Below are 21415 nucleotides of genomic sequence, written 5' to 3' on the forward strand. Positions count from 1 at the left end.
CAGAAGCATCGCCCACCAGAAGGCAGTGATGTCATCCAACATGAGCGTACCTTTGATGGGGTCGGATGGTATAAATGGAGGACTGGAGGAGTTGTAAGTAAATTTAGATGGCTTAACCAGAATTGTAAGATATTGTTAATTATAATTACGAAGTTTGGTGACATTGCACGAAGTGGTGAGGGAAGGAATAGGAAACGAAAACAGACCTGCAGACACATTCCTTTCATTGATAGATGAGACACATCGAATTATTTTGATCAACAAAAGTTTAAATTTATTTCCTGAGTTAATAGAGTTTAGAAAACAGAAAAACTCATTGAATGAAGAGTCTGAGGAGAGGCTCGTTTTAGGGTAAATCCTTTTATTACAGGCTTGATTACAACTCCTGCTCATCGTTTAACTGTTATACAAATAGTTACTTTTAGTCACGTTGACATATTGTAGGGGTCAATACGACCACCGACCACTGTAGGTTTTCACACTGGTTTAGAATTAAATATATGAGTAACAAATTAAATATCATTATTCTTGCTTTTAATGGCTTTGAGGAAATGTTGAAAAAAAAGTATGACAAATGTGCAATATGAAATCTGAAGTTTGGAAATCCAATGGTATTTTAGGTTAAACTGCACCTATATTTTACATGGTGAACAACTTCAATAGTTTGTTAAACTAATTTACCGACAATTTATGTATGAAACACGGTGTTCCAAAAAGACCTGGACAATTTTGGTAATATATTTAGTACCACAAATGATGCAACGATACCCTTTGGTTTATATGGTACAGAAACTCAAAGTTTTTTTTATTTTCAGGTCTGGTGGTTTAATGTAAAATAAAATGGCGACTCCAAAGGAGAGAGTCAGGGCATCGAATGGTTCATCGAGACAATATCCGACACGCAAATTCAGCATAATTTCCATACAAGGTGTTGAAGGAATTCACCATCGTGGATTAGTATCAGAGTGGTACAGGCGGTTTAAGGAGACTAGAAGTTGTCAGAAACCGAAAAGTACCGGTCAACCAAGCACAAGTGCAGTAGACGTTGAACAAGTGCATGAATCATTTCAACAATGTCCCAGAAATTTCAATCTTATGTGTATCCCGAGAACTGGGACTACCAACCACCACTGTATTCAGGATTTACATGAAATAATGAAGCTTTATACCTATAAGGTGCAGATTCTGCAGGAACTCAAACCATACGACGGACCCAAACGCAAGGCATGTGCCTTGGAAATGCTCAGTCGCATGGAGGATGACGAGGATTACCTGAAAAAGGTCACGTTCACAGACGAAGGTTGCTTTCATGTATCGGGGAAGGTCAACCAGCACAATGTGAGGATCTGCGGGTCTGAAAACCCCACGTGATTATTGAAACACACACGAGGTAGTCCAAAGGTCAATGTGTGGTGTGGCCTTCTACATGACTGCTTGGTGGTTCCGTTTTTCTTTGCAGAGGATACAGTGACCTCAACAATTTATATAAACATGTTGGTAGGATTCACCTTCCCACAGATTAAAAGAACTTGTGTACTGCCTTGATGTCCTGCACACGACAAACGGAGCTCACATTGAAGTGTATTGATTGATTTGTATCATGTAAACCATTACCTCAGGAGGAATTTCCTCCTCCCCATGGATGAAACACCTTTAGTGGCCATTTTTCCCCACAGAGCGGGGGTTGGCCTTTTTCGGGTACCGTGGTCTCCTTTTTTAAGCAATCTTTTATGGCCGGATGCTCTTCCTGCCGCCAACCCTGTTAGTCGCCTCTTGCGACACACAGGGAATTACCAGTGAGCTGGTACTCAATTTGCCGACCTCGGAAGGATGACAGGCTGAGTCAACCCCCCTGGCGTTAATTCAGCGATCGACCGGAGTTCGAACCCAGGATCCTCGGATCCCAAGCCGGCACCCTAACCGCTAAGCCAAAGCAAGGCTATCTCCTCCCCATGGATGTCAACTGATAATATATTATTTAAATTTAAATATATAATGTTTTAAATATATTAACAACCAAAGTTGTCCAGGTCCTTTTGGAACACCCTGTAGATGTTGTATGCTACAATTAACACGATTTTTTTTTGTAAACTTTACTTTCCTTAACGTTTGCTTTAGACTTGCACACACTTCATGTCTATGTGTGGACATATCTTTCCATCAGTGCTTCCCATGGAGGAGTTTGATTGGTGGTGTGGGAAATGGGAGGGGAGGGGTGGGGGAGTATAGTGGGCAGTAGGAGAGTGGAGGAACAATATCCTTCAAAATAACAATGCCATTCGGATCCATCGCCGATTGCACGTTATCAAGTTTGGGGTTTGTAGTCCTGTGATGTCAATATTTCATTGACGAAGTCTTTCAAAAACAAGCAGTTGCTGTGCCACACTCCGGTGTGGTGGTCTGGGTGAAACCTGCGGAAAGGAAGGTTTGCACTTTTAAAAAACAAAGTTCCATGACATTGTTGCACTTTATAGCTGGCTAGCTTCCTACCTGTCATTTACTGGAGTGGGTTAGAGTCCTTTGATCCATGACATCAACTCTCCCTTTGGTGTGACTATGATGCGTGATGATATCTGGTTTCTTCTTGCCACTTGTGGCCGCACTGGCATTGTTTTGTGTTGTGCCCAGCAGGATGACGGCTTTGTTGTTTGGCATATATCTCATCATTGTAATATTCTCTTTGAATCCCAATTCCGTGGATGAGTGAATAGCTTGGCTACGTACGGCATGTATAATAACGTGGAATCGCCATATTGCTTTTCTCGAGAGTTTCCTCCACCGAGGTAATGTGTGAAAAAGTTGTCAATTTTCACATTGATTCCAAAAGCACAAATCACGCAATGAGATGTGAACGGTCCGTGTGCATCAGCTGCCTAGTCACATTCCGTTGCTGTTAACTCATTCAACTCAGACGAAGTCTTAAACTCCACAGTTAAACGTCATAAAAGGAGCAACATAAACACATTCACTGGCTTTGGAGGAAATAGGAAAAAGGGAAAGGACAAAAATGATATTTCATTATATAAATACCAGGAAGGGAAGATCCAAAAGATTGATAATTTTCTTAAGAAACAAAGTAGAAGCAATGTGGTCACATGACCAACACCAAGTATGTATGAGTCTTTATGGTGAAGCACAAACTGCTGTTGGTCCTGTTATACATCAGTCTTAAAGTTGACATTTGTAAACGTGCACTGGAGAATAAACTGGAAGAGGAATCAAAAAGATTCTTTAAAAAAAAACTAAATCAACATCATTTTTATTAAAGGGATCCTCCATCAGTCATCGGTATTCTGGATCATGTCCAAGCCAAGGCAGGATCTTTGACTGATTAATGATACCACTGTACTTTGTCGAGCTATCGACAACCTTTGCCCACCATCGAGCAGTCTCTTCCCTGTACCTCTTCTACTTCTACTATATGAAAGTTACTTGTTAGTGATCTGTCAAACTCTGTTTCTGTTCCTCCTCTTCTTCACTCCATCAGTCTAGCTTCTACTTGTCACCCTTTCTGCATTATACTCCCTTCCGCACCCATACATCCATGCCTCTTTCCTTTTCCCTTGCACTGCCTCTCTTTGGAACAGCCTCCCCAACAGTTTATTCCTGACTTCCATCAACTTGCAACAATTCGAATCTCAAATCAATCATCTAGATCTTATGTAATTACCACATTTTCCCATCTTCTGTCTTTGCTTTTTCACAGAGGCTCCTCTTGGATTTGGGCTCGACCCTTCTGCTGTGACGTTGTTTAAAAAATTTAAGCTGATGTCTGCCTGTCAATGGGATAAGGATTTTGCCGAGAATCAAAAAGATTGTTTATGTATATGAGGAGGAAGATGGAAAGGTGATTGAAATATACCACTGACAGCTGTGCACTGACTTGGTGAGTGGAGGAAGTTGGTCAGCCAGGAAAGGTGGTTTTGGATGGCCCAAATCGACAGTTTGGCAGGTGAAGCGGCCTCTTGCTTGAGAGTCATGGTTTCTAGCCATTGCTGAAACAGAAGCAGCAGTAACTCCACATTTCAGTGGCCAGAACAGAATCCATGCTGATGTTAAAGAGATGAGGACTTTTGAGAAAAGAAAGGACTTGATATCGACTGAGATTATATTATGCTTCAGTTGCTTATAATTGGATTTGCGGAGTATCGTTGAGAGAGAGGAAGACAAATGATGAATTGCGAAAGATGATGGGAATGGAGCCTGTGATTGACGCTGTGAAGAGGAACAGGTTGAGATGGTTTGGTCATGTGTTGAGGAAGGATGAAAGTGACTGGTTGAGAAGAGTGATGGAAATGAATGTAGAAGGAAGTAGAGGACGGGGAAGACCAAGAAAGACTTGGCTAAAGATGGTCGAAGAAGAAATGCGGGCAAGGGGGTTAACAAGGAGAGATGCAGAAAATAGGGCAAAATGGAGAAGATTGTCTTGGGGACCGCAAGGCTAACCCCCGCTCCAGCAGGGAAAATGGCCTTAAAATGCATGTTGTTGCTGTGTTTTTGCTTATAATTGGAAGTAAGGGATCTGGCCTATAGTTAATCGGATCTGTTTTTGTACCCTTCTTGTCTATGGCAATGAAGTTGTCTGATTTCCAGGCATAGAGTAAGAGACAATGTGTAGGCCGTGTACAGTAGATATAGGCGAGATTATCAGAGCAGGATTTGAGAACATGGGCTGTTCTGATGGGCAACAAGTCCATCGCCGAGACTAGTCTGAACTTTCTCTCCAATTTCAGCGAAAAAAGTCACCCTCACAGATGAGCATCATTTGATGCTGCTACTGACTTACCTTATAATATTATTTTGTTTGTTTGGTTTGACCTTTTAATTTGTTACCTCCGCCACCGAAGGTGGACAGAGGTTATGTTTTCACCCCTGTCCGTTTGTCTGTAAACAGGATATCTCAAAATATTTTAGACGGATTCGGCTGAAATTTGGTGGAGAGGTTGGGTATGCGACAAGGACGAAAGGATTCGATTTTGGTGAAGATCCGTATCTGGATCTTGATCTGAGATTTCTTATGTGACTCTTCACCATTGAGAGATCGGGAAAAAATGATGTGATGTATATCACGATATCTCAAAATTTATGGACGGATTCGTACAAGACTTGGTAGACAGGTTAGGTGTGTGCCACGGAAGACATGGATCAATTTTGTTGAAGATTAAAATCTGGATCAGAGAATTTTTAAGTGATTCTTCACCATTGAGTGATGGGCCTAAAACTGATTATATAGCACGATATCTCAAAATGTTATGGATGGATTCGTCCGAGATTTGGTGGACAGGTTGTGTGTGTGACATCGACAAATCGATTCGATTTTGGTGAAGATCTGGATCCGGATACCAGAATTTATAAATTTGTTAATTGATTCTTCAATTCTGGCAGCAACCAGACAAACACAAAGTACCCTCAAGTCACATGCCACCAGAAAAACCAAGAGCTGCCCCACGTCATTTGCCACCGACACAGATGTCTGCCCAACAAGACGTCCCACAAGATCACACGCAAGAGTGAGCTTAGCGGTTCGGGTGCCGGCTTGGGATCCTAGGATCCTGGGTTCGAATCCCGGTCGATCGCTGAATTAACGCGAGGTTGACTCAGCCTGTCATCCTTCCGAGGTCGGCAAATTGAGTACCAGCTTGCTGGGATGAATGATCCCGGTGTGTACCCCGATTTAGAATAGGTACACCGTATCCCTACGCATCGTAAGAGCGTGACCAAGGGTTGGCGTCAGGAAGGGCATCCGGCCATAAAAACATTACCTCAAACAGGGAACCATGATTGTCATGGGGCCCGCAAGGCTAACCCCCGCTGTAGCGGGGAAAATGGCCTTAAAACGATCATTCATTCATTCATTCATTCTTCACCATTGAGTGATCGGGCCAAAAACGATGAACTGTATATCACGTTATCTCATAATTCATAATTCAAAAAGTTGTGGACCAATGATGACTAAACTAGGTGGATGAGTTGGTTCGGCGACAAGTACAAGCCAATTAGATTTTGCTTCAGGTCCAGATCCAGCTCTGGCCCATCAGTGGGATACAAACAAACTGTTTAGCCTGGTGGAGGTATGCGCTCTACCGAGTGCGGTTGTAGTTTCTAATCTTTTTTTTTGTACTTCCTTCTTTCATGAAATTTTATGCATCAATATAATTGGGGATTTATTTGTGTGCATCTCCTCAATAGTTTCCATCAGAACTCCCTCCCAGTTAACGTGCTGGAGCGGGATGATGGGATAGTTCAGAGGTGGTGTTCTCGGCTCGAATTTTCCTGTCTCGTTTCTATTCCCACCGGAATAGAATCCAACTGCCAATGGTCACCCTAATCCATTGCAGGCAGGGTGTTGCATCACAGAGTGCTGTACTTTGGAGGAAATGTAAGCCAGCTTTCCTCTTTGCTTTTACTCACTTCTGGATTTTACAGATCCTCCCCCACCTCCCCTTCCAACATCATTGCCTTTCAAAGAGAGTAAGCCATTGTATGCTGGCACTTTGGCTAAATTCTAAATTTCTGCCGAACTCTAATGGCATGCTGCATAAGAGGCATGACCTCAGCTCGGCATTCATTTATTTATTCCTTTGCGAATGCAAGGACTGAGATTCAATTATGAATTCGGCCCTCTGGTTACATCATTACTGAGGAGTGGCTTTGTCACTGATGCACTGCCCTGACATATTTGTGTCGGAATTCGGAATTAGCTTAGGATGCCGGTACACAATGGCCTACTCTTGCGATAGGCCCCTTAGGATCTTTAACGTCCATCAAATTTTAACAAATGGGACATGCAACTAAACAGTCCTCCGAAGGAAAGCACACTGATACAATGCCTTGTCCGCGAAGCACCAGGTCGGGAGTTGAACCCAGAGAAGACAACTCTAAGACATGCATGCTACCTCTGAAAAAACATTTACATCAATGACGCATTAGGATAAAAACAGGAATCAAATCTGTAACCTCTGGGTGTGTAACAACTGATTGGAGCATTAAATGGAATTTGTAGTGGAGAGATATTCACACAGCAGTGATGAGGCACCAGGGCAGGTGTACATGCAGCTACTCATCCTCACTTTGCATGAACAGGTAATTTGCACGAAGGATATTCCTGAAGGACCTTGTATCCATATTAGCTTCAATTTGCCCAGGCAATTAAACGACTACTGCTACTACCACTACTACTACTCTTACTACTACTACTACTACTTTAATGGCTCCAATTTATCCCACCTTCATGCAGGTTCGGCCGAGAAGGAGGTTTGCCTTCGGTCTTTCAAAAAACGTGTGGCCGGGCCTGGCGTTCAACTGAAGGTGGCAGCAATTTGCAATTTGTTCAGGATTCCGGGAATAACTCGCCTACACAAAGACACCATGGATCTTCGTGAAGGACACAATGGATATTAAATGTCCATCAACTAATGATAGCAGACGGGACACCCAGCTTAACGTCCATCACAGGGGTGACGCGTTTTTTGACGTTCCAGTCGGGATCGGTAATCAGAACTCAGACTGGACAGCATAAAGGTAATAATTCATACACAGACACTTTCAGCAGGTGACAAAGAAGCGAGAGCACGATTTTTTTTGACTTTATTAAGGATATTGTCAATGATCATCATACATTGCTTTTGAGGGACAACCCTGAAGCTCAAAACCTAGAATATGAGACAACACATGCTCCAGATTGGATGGTAAGCCATTGAAGAATTTTTGTGCACCACTCCATCCTACTCCATTGTTTTTTGGAAATTGTATATAGATATAACAAAATATTGACACAGATTCAATGTGTGCCCTCGTATACGCAATACACCTAGTTCTCTCCACCTCCGAAAGTGGACGGAGGTTGCAGTTTTCACCCCTGTCTGTCTGTTTGTCTGTGAGCAGGACATCTCAAAAGTTCTTGATGGATTTGGACGAAATTTGGTGGACAGGTTGGGTGTCTGATGAGGAAGAATTGATTAGATTTTTTTTTGTATACAAAGTCGAGGCTTGTGTAAGAGCTAACACATAAAACATAAACAGAAACACACATGAAACATAATAATAAAGGGAGTGGTAGACGAGAGGGGGAGAGAGAGGGAAGTTTAACAATAGTGGAGAACAGGGACATCGGGAGATCTGTGGAAGGGAGAGGGCTGGTGTGAGGTACATGGGATAAACAAGATGGAGACTACAGGAACTTTCAGGAAGGAAAACGGAATTTGAAAAGAGGCGGATTTGGGGTGTATTAACGGGGGAAGAAAAGATCAAGGTTTTGGATGGGGGAAGATAAGAGATGGTGGTGAACAGCTGTTTTGAAGCCCTGGAGGGAGGAGTGGGATTGAAGGGAGTGAGGGAGTTTGTTCCAGAGGCAGGAGAAAAGAGGAATGAAAGAGTGAAGGTGAGCAGAGAGTCTTAAATTTTGCAGTGCAGAATTTTGGTGAAAATCTGGATTATTTTAAAGTGATTCTTCACCATTCAGAGAAAGGCCAAAAACAATATATAGGAGGATATCTCAAAAAGTTATGGATGGATTCAGACGAAATTTGGTGAACAGATTGGGTATGTGACAAGGACGAAATTATTCGGTTTTGGTGAAGATCCGGATCCAAATCCGATAAATTCATTTTAATATATTTCAGTGATTCTTAACCATTGAGAGACGGGGCCAAAAACAACGTATTACATGATACTAGCAACGGTACCCGACCTACGGGCGGGGCTTCAATTGGGAAGCCGAAATGAAAAGGCAAAATATCAGAAATTGAAGGCAGAATTTTTTTATTTTAAACAATTCATACAAACATCCGTCAAATCATATCACACGTAAATCATCAAAATCAAAACAGTAACTTTAGAATTTCAATAAAAGTCACATCACTGTTCATATCGGTTTGAAAATATTCGAATTCGAATTTATTTATTCGTATTTTTTCGAATTGCACGAATATGTGAATTGTGATTGTGTTTCATTGTGATGCTTTTGCGGCGACGGGCGGTGTGTACAAAGGGCACTGGGCAGGGACTTAATCAACGCGAGCTGATGACTCGCGCTTACTGGGAATTCCTCGTTCGTGGGACACTGTCTCAAGCCCCAGTCCCCATCACGGATGGGGCTCAGCGGTTTACCCGAGTCTGACGGCGAAGGGCAAGGTACACGCTGGCCCGTCCAGTGTAGCGCACGTGCGGCCCCGGACATCGAAGGGCATTAAACGTTCATTAAACATTAAACGTTCATTAAAGGATTACGAAACGAAAAACATTACGAAATTACGTTCACACCATCACGTCAAACACTACCGTGAACACATACATCGTCACAATGAGAACATCGTCACAATGAACGTTATGCGAACGTGAATGTTATGTGGGAGTCCAAACCTGAGAATGCTGGAGACCAAAGCTGAAATTGGGAAAACTAAATAGCCTATTTTACTCCTGGAGATCCCAGGATTACCCACCCAAAATATCTTTGCGATTGGTTCAGCAGTTTTTACGGTACCTTTGAACAGACAAACGGACATTTGGTGAATTATAGTAAGATTAGCATGATATTTCAAAAAGTTTTAAAAGATTGTGACAACTTAGTGGATGAGTTGGGTAGGTGACAAGTACAAGCTGATCCGATTTTGGTTCATGTCGGATCCAGACGTGGATTACAAAACGTAAACAGTTCGGCTTGGCAGAGGTATGCACTTCACCAAATGCTGTTCTAGTTACCCTCACCTGAGGACAGAGTATTGCATTTGAGTCTGTTTGTTTGTCTGTTTGTTACTTGCAAAATCGAAGATTTTTCAAGTATATTGGTCGGTTCCGTTTGTGGTTCTGTCTGTTTGTCTGTCTGTCTGTTTGTCTGTCACCGGCCTACAGGTCACAATTCTAAACCGATCGTCACGAAACTTCACAACATTGTATAAGTCGTCCCAATTGAGAAGCCTATTGATTTTGAGGTCAAAGGTCAAAGGTCATCTGGTCAAATTTCTAAAATCGCCATTTTAAATCCGATTGACTTGAAAATTGAATAGCATTTGTATATCAAGTCACGAAATTGGGAAACATACTATTTTTGAGCTCAAAAGGTCAAAGGTCAACTTAAGGTCAAATTTTAAAAATCATCAATTTTCTTCTAAAAAGCCGTCAATTCTCAACCGATTGACTTGAAAATTGAACAGCATTTGCATATTGAATCACTAAATTGGGAAAGATACTATTTTTAAGGTCAAAAGGTCAAAGGTCAACTCAAGGTCAAATTTCCAAAATCACTTATCTGAAAAACCATAAATTTTCATCCGATTGACTTGAAAATTGAACAGCATTTGCACATTGTCACTAAATAGGGAAACCAGCTATTTTTGAGGTCAAAAGGTCAAAGGTCAACTCAAGGTCAACCTTCCAAAATCATCATTTTTCATCTGAAAAATCGTCACTTTTCTTCCTATTGACCTGAGCTTTGATCAAGATTGTCAATTTTAATCTTGATGAAATGGACAATTTGCTGTATCAATGGAATTTTTTTTTCTTTGGGAGGGGTGGGGGTGGGGGGGGGCGTATTTTGCAAGTATCGTGCTCTGCATGACGTCTTCTTGTTTGTTTGTGCGCACCGAATAAATATGATTTTCTCTGTAACCGTTGGTCCAATTGACAGGAAATTTTCACCCTAGGTGCAACTCCACCTGTAGAATTTTATGATAATTATGACGTCATAGGTCACATGGTTCGGCCGCCATCTTGGAAAAACCGAAAAACTTTGCACCTCTATAATCTCCGAAAGCGCTGAATAGAAAAAATTGAGACATGGCTCATTGTAAAGAACTCTCCATGGGGAATAAAATATGTTAATGATGATGTCATAGGTGCCTCCATTATGACGTCATAATGCGACAAGTACAAAACTTCATCCTATCAAGATTAAATTTCTTGAGCGTGATGTAGGCATAAATTGGTGGAGAAACAAAATAATGATGTCATCGGTCACATGGTTCGGCCGCCATCTTGGAAAAACCGAAAAAACTTTGCACCTCTATATCTCCAAAAGTGCTGAATAGAAACAATTGAGACATGGCTCATTGTAAAGAACTCTCCATGGGGAATAACATATGTTAATGATGATGTCATAGATGCCTCCATTATGACATCATTAATTCGACAAGTACAAAACTTCATCCGATCAAGATGAAATTTCTTGAGCATAATCTAGGAATAAATTGGTTTAGAAATAAATAATGATGACGTCATCGGTCACGTGGTTCGGTTGCCATATTTGTTTTAACACAAAAGCCTTAAAAACCACTGAAAATACATCCTGGCGAGGGTTTGCAATCTCTGATTGCTATTTCTTGTTATCTACTGTTTTTTGGTCAACATTGCTTATTCCAAATCAGTGAAGCATTATTTGTTTCCATTATTGACAGCAATTAGATGTATTTTAAGTTCTCACCAAGGACAAAAGTGTCCATAAACTTTTAGATTGGGATTAATGGCAAAAGGGGCATTTAACATTTCAATTTCTTATAAAAAAAAAAAGTTCCATACAACGAATTAAGCCAACGTGTAGTGAACCTAGCATCCCTTTTGTTCGATTTACAAGTCGGACTTGTGAAATGATAAAATGGCGATAAGGATTTGTTTAACCGTGGTGCTTTCATTATCGGTTGCTTGCGGTTTCCTCACCCTTTTTATAACATTAGGATGCATAGTGATTATGTGACCATGAATTAAAGGCTTTCGGATTGCAATATCACAGGGTGCACGTGGTCTCTGCTGCCATGCCTACAGACAGCCTATGAATATTACACCTGGGACTTTTATATTAGAAAGACAGCCAGACCCAGCTGCCCGGTGGAAGAAAGGCTTTTGAAAGCCTTTGGGAATACATTGTGAAGATTTATCGGAGCTATAGTTGGACGCGGGCCTCGAGGAATGCAGTACGGTACACAAACCGCAACACCGCAGCTCTCTGGGGAGGTATATGTTGAGGTGAAGATTAAGGTTGATACAAGCAGGTGCTCCCAGCACAGTGGGTTGGATTCCAAAGTGCTGCATGGTCACTATGAGCTGCAGAAATTAGGAAATCGCTGTGAGATGCTGTGCAAGCAAAACGCTGTTTCTATTTGACTCAACTGCGCTTCTTAGGACTGACGGTGTGGCCAGGATGCACATAGGTATTTGTTTTGCTTCACCGCAGAACAGGTAGCTTCTCCGAACGGCACTACAGCAAAGCAACTGGAGTTCTACATTGGTTGACCCATCCTTAAAAGGTGGGATTCAGTGGGAATTAGTATGAGCAGGTGTGTGATGTTGAGTGCATTTTGAGGGAGCTGAAACGCAAAGTGCATGAATCAATTCACATTATAAGCTCGTCCAGCTATTGGCGACCCAAGCAGGTGTTACTCTGCCTCGTAGGGCCACCACGGCCACGACAATGGCCTTTGGCTCACAATGGACAGCGGGACCAGCTGCCCTCTTAGCCACCCCCAATGAGAAAGCCCACTTCATTGTGCACTGAATGAAAACGTTTCGCGTCGAAAGTACTCTTGTTTATCATGACTAACTCCATTAGTAAAGAGCTATCTTACATTGTCGGTGCATGTTAGCCATCGGCCTAAAACTGACAATTATGTGGCTAAATCCACCTGCCATATCTTAACGCTGTAGGTACTCTTGATGCTCTCGGCTATGGATCTTGATGGCAGGAATAAATGTGCAAAAGCATCCAGACTGCACTTCTTCAGAGAAGCAATCAATAAAAGCAAAACCTTCTGCCGGGGAATATTCACTTTTGGACATTGCATTTGCAATCTATATCTTTTGTGTGGATAACATTGATCTTTTTTCAAGCCACTGCATGGTTCACCTCTTGGAAATTTTTAGTTTGTAGCATTACATCAGTAATTCCGCAATTGAGGTCCAATGACTCGTTTAAAGTTGGCTCTCATAACATGACAAGACAGTTGATCTACCATTGTCGTAAAACAAGGTCTACTATGATTCCCAATAGGAATGGACGAGATGAGGAACGCTTGATTTTAACATTAACTTGTACATGAAATGTGTGTGTGTGTGTGTGTGTGTGTGTGTGTGTGTGTGTGTGTGTGTGTGTGTGTGTGTGTGTGTGTGTGTGTGTGTGTGTGTGTGTGTGTGTGTGTGTGTGTGTGTGTGTGTGTGTGTGTAGGCAACCGGATATGTTGTATTATTTTTATATAAATGATAACGCCATATTGAACATCACACGGTACAAAGGTGTGGAGTTCTTGGTGGCATTACAGCATGTGGCAGCATGTGTTTGTGGCTTGATGTAACATCAGTTTTTCAAATATAAGTAATACCCACCCCCTCCTGGAATGAAATGTGGTTTCAATGCCCCCCCCCCCTCCCCTCCATCCGGCAGCGATCAGTGGTTAAATCACATGCATTATTCAATACTTCCTGGCAAAAAACGCAAAATCCAAAAAAGGGGAATAGACAGTCACGTGAAAAAGTAAGTACATTAGTACACCCCATGTAAAGTTTTGACTTTTTCAACATATTTCAACATACAGATATTTGATCTTCATTTCAACAATATTGATAGATAAAGGTGACATAATATAACAAATATCGTGAAACATTTACATTTTGTAGTCCATTGTATAATTTAAATAAACATCAATGCAAATTTCGCATGTGGAAAAAGTAAGTACACCCTTTGCTCTAATAGGTGGTATTGCCCCCTTTGGCAGAAACAACCTCAAGTAGGCGTTTCTTGTAACTGTCTACCAGTCTCTGACATCGACTGGGAGAAATTTTTGCGCACTCATCCATGCAGAATTCTTTCAGCTGTGCGATGTTTGATGGGTTTCTTGCATGCACAGCTCGTTTCAAATCCCCCCACAACATCTCGATGGGATTTAGATCCGGGCTTTGACTTGGCCATTCCAGAACCCTCCATTTCTTTCTTTTCAGCCATTCCTTGGTGGATGTACTGGTATGTTTAGGCTCATTGTCATGTTGCAAGGTCCACCTTCGGTTGAGCTTCAACTTTCCGACAGATGGCCTCACATTATCCTCAAGCACCCTCTGGTACAATGAAGAATTCATAGTGGATTATATGATGGTGAGCTGCTCAGGCCCTGATGCAGCAAAGCTGCCCCAAACCATAATATTTCTACCACCATGCTTTACAGTTGGTATCAGGTTCTTGTGGTCAAATGCTGTCTTTGGTTTTCGCTAAACATGTCTTCTGGTACTGTGGCCAAATAGCTCTACCGTTGACTCATCTGTCCAGAGCACATTGATCCAGAAGTGCTTGTCTTTGCCTCGGTGTTTATTGGCAAACTTTAGTCTTGCCCTGATGTTCTTTCTGGACAGCAAAGGTTTCCTCCTGGCACACCTCCCATGTCGATCAAATTTGTGCAGCCTCTTTCTAATGGTAGACTCGTGCACTTTGACATCAACAGTGGCAAGAGCTACCTGTAGGTCCCGTGATGACATTCTGGGGTTCTTAGAGACTTCTTTCAGCATCTTGCGGTCTGCTCTCGGGCTGAACTTGCTGGGGCGGCCTGGCCTGAACAAGTTGGCAGTTGTTTGGAATCTTCTCCACTTGTAGATGATCTTCCGGACAGTCGAATGATTGATTTCAAATTGTTTGGAGATCTTTTAAAATCGCTTCTCAGACTCGTAGGCATCTATAACCTTCTTTCTGAAGGCCTCAGAGAGCTCTATTGATCCAGGCATGGTGACACCGCACACTTCAACAACAAAGAGCAAACCAAACTAAATGTCTGAGGTTTAAATAAGACAGGTTCCTCCAAGATCCTCTCTAACGATGTTCTAATCATTTGCACCTGAGCTGGTGCACCTGATTCTAATTTTAGGTATTTCAAGTAAGGATAAATGTTGGGGTGTACTTACTTTTTCCACATGCGAAATTTGCATTTATGTTTATTTAAATTATACAATCGACTACAAAATGTAAATGTTTCATGATATTTGTTATATTATATCACCTTTATCTATCAATAGTGCTCAAATGAAGATCAAATAGCTGTATGTTGAAATATGTTGAAAAAGTCAAAACTTTACATGGGGTGTACTTACTTTTTCACGTGACTGTATATACAGACTTGGCATTTAATATGGAATCTTTTTTTGTGGGGGTGAACTTACTTTTCAAGATGACTTAGAACCAAAAGTTCATTGGAATTATGTTGAAATTATTCTAGATTTTGTTAATGTGACCTTTAAAAGAAACAAAAACCACATTTGACATTTCAAAGCAAATAAATTGATCCTTGAAAGTGATGTAAAGTGATATCGAACTCAATTCACGGACAGTACTGTATTAAACTTCTGTGCGTTTTCCAGAAGTATCTCTTTGTTTTGCACATTAGCCAAAATTTTTTATAACAAAAACAAAAGTTAAATTACGACTGGGATTACGGACAGTAAAATTACAGTTCAGTACTTCGTGTAACCCCCACGAGCATTCAGGAGAGCAGGTACACGTTGAGGCATGCTGTTCATGACATTTGCCAAGGTTTGGACAGGAATCGCTTGCCATGCAATGACAATAGTCTGCTGCAATTCACGCACAGAGGTCGGTTGCTGGTCCAAGTTGTCGATTTGACGCGTTAATTCTGCCCACAAGTTCTCTATCGGATTCATATCCGGGAATATGGCAGGCCACTCCATATGCTCTACACCACGGTCAGCAAGAAAGTGTTGGATCATGCGAGCACGATGAGGCCGTGCATTGTCATCTTGAAAGACAAAGTTTCCTCGAAAGGCTGCATGAACAAATGGAAGCAATGTTTCTTCCAGAATGGCCCTGTGCTTGAACTGGTTCAGGTTTCCATTCAGAACAACCAGGTCAGTTTTGCCACCTGCATGAAAAGCAGCCCAAACGGTCACCCCACCACCTCCAGCTTGGACTCTTGGCACTATACAATCTTCGATATACGCTTCATGCACTTGTCTGTGCACTCGGACGCGGCCATCTTGACGATAGACCAGAAATCTAGACTCGTCACTGAAGATCACGTTATTCCAGTGTCCTGGCTGCCATTGACGGTGCTCTCTGGCCCACTGCAATCGTCGCTGGTGGTGTTGTCTGGTCAGACGTGGCTTTCTCAGGGGATGCCTGGCACGATAGCCTGCTTGAACCAGTCGTTGGTTGACTAGCCTTCTGGATACAGGCACATTTGTCAGTTGCTGCCACTCAGCCCTAAGCCGTTTAGCTGACTTGGTACGGCCATTGCGGACTAACCGGTGCAGCTGGCGATCATCCCTCCTTGTGGTTCTGCGGGGACGTCCTGGCCTCGGTATTGGAGTCAGGACACCCCTCTGAGCATTTCGTTTCAGGATATTTGACACCTGACCTTGAGTGATGCCATACTGCCAAGCAATAGCACGCTGTTTCATGCCGGAATTTCGTAAAGCCACCACTCCATGACAAACAGCATTGTCGAGTTGACGGACCATCTCCAGGGGAAGCAGCAATAACTTTTGTAGACAAGCAGCAGTTGTTTTCCACTAATACAGAACGCAACAACCCTTCTATACCCGATTGTGAAGCCAATCGTCAAATGTACCTGTCCGTACATTTTGTCACGCCACCTGTGATATAATCCTGTTGTTGACTTCTTGCTGCAACAGACAATCAGTGACATGGTTCTTTTAACAAAGAAATCACCGAAGCATAAAAGAAACTCACCAGATTGATATGCCGAGTTCAGAAAGTAAACCCAAGTCAAGAGAAAAAAAAATTCCATATTAAATGCCAAGTCTGTATTTATATATTTGATATACACTGCATTATAAAAAGTATGCGGACACCCCTTCTAAGTAGTGGATTCGGCTGTTTCAGCGACACCCATTGTTGACAGGTACATATAATCAAGCACACAGCCATGCAATCTCCATCGACAAACATTGGCAGTAGAATGGGCTGCACTGAAGAGCTCAGTGACTTTCAACGTGGCACCGTCATGGGATGCCACCTTTCCAACAAGTCAGTTCGTCAAATTTCTGCCCTACTAGAGCTGACCCAGTCAACTGTAAGTGCTGTTATTGTGAAGTGGAAACGTCTCGGAGCAACAACAGCTTAGCCACGAAGTGGTAGGCCACACAAGCTCACAGAACAGGACTGCCGAGTGCTGAAGCGCGTAGCGTATGAACATCGTTTGTCCTCGGTTGCAACACTCACTACAGAGTTCCAAACTGCCTCTGAAAGCAACGTCAGTACAATAACTGTTTGTCGGGAGCTTCACATTAAATGGGTTTCCATGGCCGAGCAGCCGCACACAAGCCTAAGATCACCATGCACAATGCCAAGCGTTGGCTGGAGTGGTGTAAATCTCGCCGCCATTGGACTCTGGAGCAGTGGAAACGCGTTCTCTGGAGTGATGTATCACGCTTCACCATCTGGCAGTCCGACAGACGAATCTGGGTTTGGCGGATGCCAGGAGAACGCTACCTGCCCAAATGCATAGTGCCAACTGTAAAGTTTGGTGGAGGAGGAATAATGGTCTGGCACTGTGTTTCATGATTCGGGCTCGGCACCTTAGTTCCAACAGGGGAACCAACTCCATATTAATGCCCATGATTTTAGAATGAGATGTTCGATGTTCGGGTGTCCACATACTTTTGGTCATGTAGTGTATGTATATTTCACCATTCAGAGATGGTAGCTCTTTCTAACCACTGACTGACTGATAGTAATGTTCGGTGCCTTCCGGGTGACATAGAAATCTGAAAGTTGGCGTGCCGATGGACATTGAATCCGGTACACCAAGAAAAATCCCAGAACCATCTGAAGGCATCCGTAAATGAAAATTTTCATAAAAAACATAAGCGCATACGTAAAAAATAAGAAAAAACCTCAATCAATATCTAGCATTTGAAAATTGTAATTTCTACAACGGTAAACTGTGAAATAAAGATCTGAATGAAAATTTACATAAAAACGGTAAACACATCCGTAAAATAAATAAATAAACCTAAATTGATATCTCGCAGCAAGCAGGTCGGTCATGCTTGCCTATAATCATAAAGCTTCTATTTATTATGTACCCACATAAGAAGCACGGTTTGTTATTGCTTACACAACGTGTTAGTATACCCCACTAGTATTATATAAGGTTAAGACATAAATAAATGCATTAATACAGAGAATTGACGATGATCTTATGAGAGTTCTAAAAACTAAAAGGGTGACGTCACTGCAAATATGAACACTTAACTGATTGTACTGGCTACACTGTTTAAATGTTACAATAACATTAATCAATCTAGTGATTAAACAAATAACAGTGCATAGTTGTGATTTATTTTCACAAGGACTAGCAGGGACCCGTGCCACTCTCCATTTTTTGGGGTGGTGTATAGGCAACAAAACGCTGCCTTGCATGCTCCCGGAAGTTTATGTTTTAGCAGGGTAAAGGTAGGGCATGGTGGCGATTGTGAACGTGACAGGTTTGATGATGTGCTCGGTCTGTACTGCATGAAAATCAAAATTCCGGTGGGTGGAGTCAGCCTTGCTACTAATGACGTCATTGTGGGTGGAGTCAGGCCAGCTGTCCAACGAATGGGAGGAAAGAGAGAGATAGATGGACAGAAAACTCCCGCTACTTTAATATTGTTGCGGAAACGGAGTATGGCACTCCCCTTAGGGGGGGGGGGGGGTTAGTCCCCCTTCTATTTTCACTGGCCGTCTCCGCTCCTGAAGCTGCTCAGCTCCCTCCAGGGAGGCAGGTGAGCAACCTCGTTCGAGACCGCGGACAAGATGTTAATTGCCGAGCGGATTAGCAGCCGTTAACAGAAACTAACCCGATTCTGAACGTTGGCCAAATCGTGCCACAGGTATTCAATTGGGAAAAGACAAGGACGAACGGATGTGAGGAAACCAGAAGGTAAGGAAGAACAAATATAATTTATTACTAATATTTACACAATCAAAGGAACCAAGGAGAAGGAAAGAAACGAAAATAATTTACAGAAGGATGGAAGGATCAGAAGGACACAGAGCAATTCTAGCTTACCTATGCAGTCTTACTTAAACCCCAAGACAACACAAAAGACGGACGACAGTCAGACTTACACGGGGAATGATGATAGGAATGACAGGAACGAATGGCTGGAAGGGGAGGAAGGTTCAGCTGGAGTTTTGCCCCCACCCGGGACGTCGGGCTCGACCTCGATGGCCACCGATGCCACCGATCCCACAGCAATCTGATTCCCGCGTAGCAGCGGGTCGAAGCTGCGTGTCACAGGGGGGCCGGACTATGGTGGTCTCAAAGCTGCGGTTGGTTCACTCAACTCTCTCAGTGCTCACTCCTCCACCGAACTGAACTCTGCTGCTCCTCCTCCACTGAACTCAACTTCAACTTTCTCTGGGGGGCGCCGCGTGACGGGTTTTATAGCGCCACACCCTGGAACGTTCGCAAAACTGCCCGATCGTTCTCTCTCCGCCCTCTCAAGCCAAACCCCTCGTGCTTGGTTGGTTGATCGGGGCTGGCTCACTCCTCCTTCCTATGACGAGGTGAAGACACGCCTTTCTTCTCCGAGTTAGAGCACATGGCAATGGCGGCGAATGCAGTTGGTAATGCAGGCAATGCAATTGAAAGGGGATTCTACCTTATTTCAATTCGGTGCAATGCAGAGTCAATTAATGGGGAACACAGCCTTAAACTAACACACATAATAAGGAAATAACTACTTAGAAGGGTATATGGTGGCCTACGTGCATGTATATGGACTAACTAAGAGGACGACCTTTGACCTTTACACACAAAACGTAGATATTTACAAGGAATCATTACACTACTCAGGGTGATATTTACAACAAGATTCTCAAATCCGCAACAATATGTAGATGACAAAGCACATGCTGCATATGTTTTTGAAGGACATCTTTTACAAAGTACTCCCATATACCAAAGTTAAAACCTTTTGATGCCTTTAATTTGTGTGTGTGTGTGTGTGTGTGTGTGTGTGTGTGTGTGTGTGTGTGTGTGTGTGTGTGTGTATACCAGTTCATTTTCCGACCATGCATATGTATGTATGTGTGAACGAACTGCCTTCACCCTATTGGTTGGACAGCTGGACCGACTCCGCCCACAAATGGAACCTGAAATAAATCATGTGTCTGCCATTTTGTGAAGGCACATAGACCTCAAGCCTTTGGTGTCAGCCCATGGCCCAATGCAATTGGAATTATCCAAGCTCTATAAACATGATGTACTAGTACCCGGCTGCAAAGCCGCAATGAGCCGGCGAAGCCAAAGCCTCTTGCCACTATTTTACCCATCACTATGGCATCAGTAGGTTAGGTAGTTGGTAGTAGGTAGGTGTAGTAGGTACCGTACCTAGTTCAAAATGACACCATTTGCATTCTGGATGAGATTAAAATTTATGAACTTTCCTTCTTGATTAATTCGGTGAATTCCGTCTCAACTTCGGATATTTCCGGCCGTGAAAAACTATGCCCTCCGGCCGCGAGATTTCTAAAAAAGAATTCTTCGTCAATTTTAGAATATTTGACGCCGTTTTCAGCGTCCGAAATATGGTAAAAAGCTTTTTTGAAATATTTTTTCAAATGCTCGAATCTCATTGGTTCCGGTAATTGGTGACGATTTTCATTGAAGATAACCAGGGCCCGTGTGGGCCCGGGGAACGAGGTTGGTCTTAAAGTATTTTAATTACAAATTAGAGGTGCATTAGATTGTGAATCAAACAAAGACGGGTGAAACAAACTCCTATTGAACTTTTTCGCAATTTTTTTATGCATACTTCCGCATCCGGAAGATGGCGGCCTCCATTGAGTGATTTGGTTTTTGAAATATTTTTTCAAATGCTCGAATGTCATTGGTTCCGGTGTTTGGTGACGATTTTCGTTGAAGATAACCAGGCCCATGCAGGCCGAGGTTGGTCTTAAAGTATTTTAATTACAAATTAGAGGTGCATAAGATTGTGAATCAAAAAAAGACGGGTGAAACAAACTCCTATTGAAATTTTTTCAATTTGTTATGCATACTTCCGCATCCGCAAGATGGCGGCCTCCATTGAGCGATTTGGTGCGTCAAAGCTTCGAAATTCTCAAGGGATCCAGCAAAATCTGGCTTTTCAATATAATACGTACGCGTTCATTCACAACACTGGCTTCGCCGGCTATTATACAGTATATGCACAAAAGTATTAGGCATGTTTTTGCTTCCTTTATGTAACCCAGGTTATTTTTTTTATTATTTTCTACAGTGGTGGGCTGTGGCCTATACACCGCCCAAATGAAGGGATGAGCAATTTGTGTAATAAATTGAGGTTCTTGTGCGTAATTTCAGTTTTAGCCCAAGTTTTCAAACCTGAATAGTGTGAAAATACAGAAGAGTCACACATCATTTTCACGAGCTTTCTGCTAGTCTATATAATACGCTTGTTCATCCATCCATGTATTGCACTCCTT

The 21415-nt window shown here is 42.5% G+C and overlaps 1 protein-coding gene across 1 annotated transcript in view; it reads right to left on the reverse strand.

Annotated features, from left to right (window-relative positions):
• Positions 1-341: 341 nt before the first annotated feature.
• Positions 342-21415, reverse strand: part of LOC137435494 (uncharacterized) — a 58898-nt gene continuing 37824 nt past the window's right edge. Inside the window, exons 5-6 of the mRNA XM_078785088.1 lie at positions 3884-3995; positions 342-2411 (exon numbers count right to left, since the gene is read on the reverse strand). Coding sequence (XP_078641214.1) covers positions 2359-2411; positions 3884-3995 — 165 coding nt within the window. The 3' untranslated portion in view covers positions 342-2358. The remainder of the gene's footprint in view (positions 2412-3883; positions 3996-21415) is intronic.

The sequence above is a fragment of the Myxine glutinosa genome, chromosome 9 (assembly GCF_964187855.1).
Source record: "Myxine glutinosa chromosome 9, kmMyxGlut1.1, whole genome shotgun sequence".
In the NCBI taxonomy this organism is placed as follows: domain Eukaryota; kingdom Metazoa; phylum Chordata; class Myxini; order Myxiniformes; family Myxinidae; genus Myxine; species Myxine glutinosa.